The sequence below is a fragment of the Anguilla rostrata genome, chromosome 2 (genome assembly GCF_018555375.3).
Source record: "Anguilla rostrata isolate EN2019 chromosome 2, ASM1855537v3, whole genome shotgun sequence".
Lineage (NCBI taxonomy): Eukaryota > Metazoa > Chordata > Actinopteri > Anguilliformes > Anguillidae > Anguilla > Anguilla rostrata.
In genome coordinates, this window is record NC_057934.1 from 53,299,281 (window position 1) to 53,307,172 (window position 7,892).

General features: G+C 37.1%; 1 protein-coding gene across 1 annotated transcript in view; it reads left to right on the forward strand.

Moving 5' to 3' along the window:
* The window catches only part of stxbp4 (syntaxin binding protein 4), a 41,480-nt gene extending 34,027 nt beyond the window's left edge, over positions 1 to 7,453 (forward strand). The window contains exons 18-21 of the mRNA XM_064323081.1: positions 1,808 to 1,984; positions 2,930 to 3,043; positions 4,421 to 4,470; positions 6,443 to 7,453. Of these exons, the coding sequence (XP_064179151.1) occupies positions 1,808 to 1,984; positions 2,930 to 3,043; positions 4,421 to 4,470; positions 6,443 to 6,590 (489 nt within the window). The 3' untranslated portion in view covers positions 6,591 to 7,453. The remainder of the gene's footprint in view (positions 1 to 1,807; positions 1,985 to 2,929; positions 3,044 to 4,420; positions 4,471 to 6,442) is intronic.
* Positions 7,454 to 7,892: the final 439 nt, after the last annotated feature.

Below are 7,892 nucleotides of genomic sequence, written 5' to 3' on the forward strand. Positions count from 1 at the left end.
TCACAAGATACATATAAATCATCATAAATAATACCAATACAGCATGATACGAACCATGTTATTGTGAGATTTATGGAATATATAGTACTATACCATAGTAAAGCAGAAGCTTGGTCTGAGAAAGAAGAAATGTGTAAATGGCAAAATATGTAAATGTACAGCACATTTGTGACTTAAATTTAATTCAAAACCGTGGCAAGTGATGCTGGAGTTGGCTCTTTTTGTGATTTCTTTATGCAAATAAAGATACTCAGAGCAAATAAACAAAACCTCTGGAAACTCTTCAGTGTTGGAAAGCAGCAGGTGTTAATTTGCTTAATGTAATGAAATTGGAAGAACACAGCAAGAAACCTTGCCTTCTGTATATTAAATATAATTATGTATCTTTGCAAGCAAGCCAAAGAACATTCTGCATAATTAGATTGCTATTTTTATTACTCAGACCTTTCACTAGTTTTAGATTCTCTAACTGGTATTTTTAAAAGTCATGGATTAAACTAAGGCCACAAGGTAATTTAAAAGATGAGCATAAAAATATGTTAATTTAAAATATTGTTCAGAGGTCAGGAATGATGTTATTTTAGCTACTTTGTGTGCTTTGGTTATGTCTGGTTCATGCTTATTTCTGGATTTTTTGTGTATAGGATTACCAGCTGATTTGTGACTCCACAGCTTTATACTTAATTCATTCATTCAGTTTATCATTCAGTGAAAGAAAAGGAAACATTTTAAATTAAATTGATCTCCCTGTGGGATATTTGAACTTGTAAGTTTTAGTTTCTGTTCATTTGAGAAAATATTTTTTATTGCATAATGAATTTCAGTACTTTCAGTAGCTACTGTGAAGAGATGATGTGGCACAATATGTTTCTAAAGGTTCTACTTTTACTTAGAAGCGAGGGCTGGTTGTGATTGGAGTATCCCCTCCACATCTGTTCTCCTGCTCACAAACAATAGTTTTTTCCCACTCGTTGCTAGTTAATCTTTGAATAGCAAGCAGATCTAGCGATAAACTGAAGGTCTTTGGCCTAAAGAAGGGGAGGTAAACAGACAATCATCATAATGTCTGTGTGGTATTTTCTTTTCCAGCCTTTTAGAAAGTCTCCCTCCTGAATGTGACCAACAGTTGGACCGTCAATAGTATTGCATAAGTATAAATCAGGCTTTATCAATGGCATATTCTGTGTTGTAAGGCCAGAGTTGTTGAATTCATCTACCCCCTTCTGTATTATATGGGTCCGTCTGACAGTGAGACGAAATGGCGGAGCAGTTTGTGTCCACCATGATCAGGGGAGACTCAGATTTCCATGATGGGAAATTTTGAGATGTAAGGTAGATGTGGCTGTACAGATGAGTATGGATACCCCATGATATCAAAGCCATACAGCTTCTTTTAGTGCTGCTTTTGTATTTCTGCATGACCCCAGTAGCTGTACATAACTGCACAGTGCACTTTCAGCATCTGTTGCATAAGGTGTTTACCAGCTGTGATAATGTCCTGTGCATCCATCAAGTTGTCTTGACTGTGAAGCATAGGCTTGTCTGTGCTCGTCTCACAACCCATCATGCAAAACAAAATCATTAGAGCGGTCAATACAAAGAATGCAATCAAGCAAGACAAAGTGAAACCAGAGCAAATTATCCACTCTCCATTGTTGTCATGTAAGGTAGGCATGTGATTTAATGACGAGCCATTTTGGGCCTGCTTGCCTGTGGCCTGTGTTGTCTGTGCGGGATCTACTGGGGAGGCCTCCAGGATGCCAGCTTACAATGGAATTTTTGTACTTGTGATGTAATTGCTGTACAGGACGCAAAATCTGGAGCTGAGGAGACTCAATCTCTCCGGACCCGGATCTACCTGGCAGAGGCTGCTCAGATGCAAGCCCGGGGCATGGAGATGGACTATGAAGAGGTCATCCGCCTGTTGGAGGCAGAGATAGCTGAAATGAAGTCACAACTAGTTGACAAACCCACCCATTTTAAGGTAGCAGCAGGCTGGTCTGCATGTCACTTCCTCCTTCCTCATGTGCTCTCAAATACTCCAGCCCTGGTTTTATATCTCTCTTGTTCCCTGTAAAGTAGGTCACTGTTTGCTTTGTATTATTCAGTAACTGAGATGATATGCAGCAATGAGTTTAATGTTATCTTTGTGACTTCTATTTATGTAGGTATTTTTAGGGTGAAAAACAATCTTACAGGTCATTAGAGCATTAAACATGTCTTTAGGTAGTTCTATAGGTAGTTAACATTTCATTTGAAGGTATCATCATTTTCTTTGCTGGCATAAACTACATTGTGATTTCTTGCTGTTCATTCAATTTCTATTGAGCTGAATTTCTGATGCAAAATAACTTACATGAGGCAATACTTTTTCCAGTTTTTAATATTTAGGCTGTACCAATGCCATTTTACTTTAAAAAATGTTGATAAACAGTTTGTTAAGCTGATCTTAGCAGGGATAGGGATGTATAGTACGTGCACAATAAATTGTTATATATATTTTTTTTAAATGGTAACTTAAATCCATAGAATATTTGAAGATGTTTATTTAAAGAATCAAAATCACTTTTTTGACAGTTTGTTGTGAGCAAGCATAGTATAACACAGTATGGAGTTATAGCATGTATTAAATGCTAAAGGACAGTCAAATATAAAAGACATTTATATAGTTAATTTTTCTGACTTGACGACAGGACTTTCAACTATAAACTGTGGAGGTGCAGTTTTGTATTATTTTGGCATACTTCAATTGTTGGTGCTTTCTTTGCATATAAAATAGGCACTACTTGAACCATACCAGAAAATGGTGAAAAAGGTTTACCCCAAATAAGTGCTTTTCAGCTTCTCTGTTGATGTGGGTACTCACGGATCAGTAGCAGGTGTTATTAACCCTAATCTCATTTATGTTTTTTTGTTGTTTTTACAACAGGAAATACAGGATTTAACAAAAAGAGCTGCTGTACTGGAGAGTCAGTTACGCAAGTCTGAGGCTGCTAAAAAAGATCTTGAGGTGTCCACGGGGAAGCTGTTGCAATTTGTGGAGGTAAACCACACACAATATGAGATTGACATAAACTGTCTGTGTTTTTTAAAAGTCAAGTTAAATGGTGACCTTGTTGTGGGCTCTGAAGATAAGCTTATCTAACCTTAGTCATGCCTGAAGCAGGGTCACACTGAAGTTAGGGTATTTCTGTCAGCAGTTCAAACCATTCAAGTTAGCTCAGGCTTCCAATGTCTCTCCATCAATTTTGTGTCTTGATTTGATTGATTCAATCAGGACTAAAGTCAAATAAGGGCAAGTGTTACTGTTCTTCTGAAACACCATTTGTCAAGTTCATATTGATGATTACTGAACTTTCTAAACTGTGAAAAACACATACTTGCATTTAATTGGATTAAAGTTGATTGATGACAGGTATTACTATGAGGAACAGAACAGGACTATCCAAATTATGCATTATATGCCCAATGCATTCCTGAGTCTTTTAGAGCATTTTTTAAAAGTTATTGTGGTCAAGAACTCCAAATTTGTGGTGGTGTAGTGGTGTTTAGGTCAGCAACATCTAAAGCTATCAAGCTGTCAGGGCCTGTACTAGCTGATGTAGCGCAGGTTAAACCACTAAAAAGGTTGAGGTTTGTTTTTCTGGGGTTGTTTATTTGTGTATTTAATTATTTATTTATTTATTTTTTACCACAAAGGCAATTACACACAATTAGTCTTCCTTGAAATGAGAAAACTGTCCTTTTCATTTATTCAGTACTGAGAAATAATCTATTCTGGATTGATTGGCCTGATTCCAGAGAGAGATTTCCTGCAGGAATTGCACCACAGGGGCAAAGCCACTGGATTTAATAGAGCTTTCAGGGCTTTATTTGTGTGCCTACTGTGGGCATTCATCTGGTGAAATAATTTGGGTTAATACAAGTTCACACAAAACACTAAATAGATTGTTTTGATTTAAATCTGAGGGAAGGGTCACAAGTTATTCTGCTAATGGCATTATGTAATTGGAGCACATGATAAATGTTTGACGTTGACGCTGACATAGAATTCACTTGCTTGCACTTAAAAGAACAAAATACTTCTGGTTCTCTTTCTTTCTGACTTGCTGGCACAGTTTACCACTGTAATATTGATAAGGAATGTACTGTACTGTTTACAGTTTTATGGTGGCGGGGCAGAATGCAGTGTACAGTTCTTTTCCTGAAAGGTCTTTCCCTCCAAAGGATGAGCTGCTTTTTTGTTACATAGCCGGCACGTGCAAGTGGCAGCTACACAAACTACACTCTAAGTCTTTCTCATTTTGTCATTCATTTCAACCATACAAAACCACACAAGGGTCTCAACCTTTCTCACTCTCACTCTATTGTTTTTTCATTTATTTGAGCTGTTTAAACAGGTGTCCTTGTTTTCCCACAGATAGTCCAAGACTTCCTCACAGAAAATCAAGCTTCTCTGAGAAATTACAGGTAAAAATAAAATTTATATTGGAATTTAGCAGGCCATATATTTTTTTATTTATTGGGTACTTATTTGGGACAGCACAGTAAAAATGGATGCTGCCAAAGCAGAATCCGACACATCGTACCTGTGTTTATTGATAAAGATGATTTCCAACACAAGTCTCTTATTGGGCATTGATAGTTTGGGGCATTGACCATCATGTATCATGAAAAAAATGTATGTTATGTATATCTCTGTAATGGGAAAATAAATAGATAATTAAAAGGTCACTGTACCTAGAATAGCCTGTGCAACATGAAAAAACAAGGTGAGTGTTTGGTTCATGAATTTTCATGACTCAGGCTGTTAATGGTACTGTTCACCTTTCACAGGGTTCATTTTCAATGCTGCTTAAATGTGGTAAAAAAAAAAAAAAAAAAAAGGATGTTTTCAATCAGCTAAAGCTGTTAATTGATACATGTACGGTATTTTCTTCATAAGAAATAGTATAACCTTTAATCTACCTGACCTAAAATGTGTTCTATACAAAATATTGAAGCCCTGGATTTTAAAAGGATCATGTTTTTTATGCCAGTCACCAAAGGGTCAGCTCAGTTAGCATGACACACTTTTCAAACAAATGTGTCCGATTTCACAGAAGGATTTATACAAAGAAAATGCTCACTTGTTGCTATGGGCAACACATTATGGAGCCTATTGAAAACAGAGCTCTTGGATCACCCAACCCCCCACCCCCCCAAAGGAAGTGTGGGTAATTCTGGTGCTTTGTCCTATCTTTACGCTACACAGTTCCTCACCTCCATGTTCCATTAAACACACAGAGAGAAGCAAAGCACAACAGCAAAGGCAAGGGATTATTGTTTGAGTCAATTAGTGCACAAAAAAAAAAACATTCATTATTCCCTTCCATCTGTGATTTGTAGAAAACAGTGAAGGTGAGCTCATTTAGACAACCTCCAGCCAACCAGCATACCACCCCTATGCTTAAATGACTGAGAAGGTTCCGGTTTTGTAAGTCACACTTTGCCATTTGGACTCATGTACCAAATGGAGCTAGAAAAGGCACAGGCACATTTTTACCTTCCTCTTGAAAATAGGGAAAATAGAAACTACATACTCTGTACAATGAAATGTTTTGTCTTCAGACTTTGTCTTTTGCTGATCCTGACACATACATTACAGCAAATACTGAGGCTCTCTGATGAAGACCCTACTGGCTGGGGAGCCCATTAAGGGTTTAACCCTGTCAGTGTAACCCTACCTAAAACCAATCAATCACCATTCATTCCAATCATAATATTAACACTGTGCCCTGGTTTTCAACATGGCTGTCCGATGACTGAATTGCTTTCATTCACATTAGGTCAGCAGCACAATACTGCCGTGAAAAAAAACACTTACACAAACCATGACCATGGAGAATTCAGGATAAGGAAATTGTGCGTTCAATTTATTCTATGCATTGTGAAAAAAAAAAATCTCTTTGTCAAGAAAATGTTCAACATGTTCTGGTTTCCAGAGCATTCGCTGGGATTATGAAATCTTTCTCCCACAATACAACTCCTGAAAAAGGGGACAGAGACGAGAGAATGTATCAATGTTGGCAGAAATGTGTGAGGATACTGTTTTCCTTCAGAGAAAGGGAGCTTTGTGCACAGTGCAGTTAAAGGTTGATTCCTTTGTGAAGCATAAAAATGTATGCACAACTGAGGCAACACTTAATTCAGTTTTAAAAGCTGTATGATTGAAAGAAACAAACAACAGTGAACTATTCAAGGGCATTTTGGGTGAGTATTTTATTTATTGCCTTTGCTTTGAATCTGCATATGAGTGATATTAACAAAATGTGAAGACTGGTTTTGCATGGCCCTATTTATGCCACTACAGTTATACTGTGCATTCTCTCACCAGTAGAGTCACTGGTGAGCAAGTAGGTTTTGAGATTGGTCCTCTAAAAATGGGGATGTTTCCTTGCAGTGCACCTAATGACCCAAGGATTGGCTTTTTCCAAGCTGGGGCAGCTCGATTTGACGGGAAAACACCTTTGACTGCCTCAACACTTGTTTTGGAGGCCAGGGAACTCACCCGGTCCATTAAAGCCATTCTTGAAGCGGATTGTAAGTGATCTAATGCTGTATATTCTAGCATTGTGCATTCAATAGGAAAAAAGTGTCCTTTTGTGAGTTGTCTTGCATCAAATCTATTAGATAAGGGATTCACGCCATTCAGGTCGACTGATCACCAATTGTTTAAGTAAGGATTGCTATCTGTAAAAATCAATGATATACTACTGTTATTTGCTGTAAAAGTGTTAAAGTGTCATCCTTGTTTACATTCAGCTATCGTTAACATTTTTTTAACATTCGTTAATTTTTTAAATGGGACTTATGCAGTATAAATCCTACTACTCTCATACTGTTATCAGTGAGAACTGAAAAGCATGGCAAAGAAAAAAAACTTGTGTGTGTGTGCGTATGTGCATGCGTGTGTGCGTGCATGTATGCGTGTGTGCGTGCGTGCATGCGTTTGTGGTATATATATAGCCATTTAAAAGTTGTGAAGTTGTCAACAAAGTCTAAGCACCTTTGATGATGATAATGTTATTAGAACATTCCAAGGGCTGGTTGCACCAGCTGGACTTACCCTTGGCTTGATGTTACATCCTGTGCAGGACATTGCATCAGAAGCTGTATTAAATTAGATGTTGGATATACACCTGTTGCGCTACCTGGACATATCTTTATGTTTTGCCTGGGCATAAGTCAAGCACCAAGTACAGACATTAGGAGGCATTGGTTAAACTGGTTCTCCACAAATGAAATTGAGATAAATTATGAGTAGGCTATACTGTGTTTGTTAACAAAACAATATTGTAATGACTTGTAAATAGATTGCACAACAAGAAGCCAATAAAAATGTAATTTGAGATTAAAGCATTAAAGCATGCTTACATCTGACCGAGACATTAAATATCTATATCAATTTACAGATTTGCTCTCATCTGTGGTAGGATTATGTTTCAGCTGAAATGGTGTGCCATCACCCACTGTGACTGAATATTGGTTTTATGCACATCATGTGTCAAAATATTGTGGAGTGATATGAAAAATCTACCACATGCTGTGCCACCCTCAGACTGACTTTTTATATCTGGCAGTCAGTGCGGTATTGTGTTTTCTTGCTAAATTAATTCAAATCACTTTCATGTTTCTGAATACATTGTTTTAATATTTTATTATATCAATGCAATTATTACAAATAGTTTTTTTTCTCTCTAAAAATGCAGATACGGTTTAGTAATACGTTTGTGTTGCTGCTGCTCCAGTAGGCTATTTGCTATTTTGAAATGTAAAGGCTAATATTATCAGTTTAGCAATAACTACTGATTTTATTTACAGGAATGTGAAATACAGCACATGCATCATGA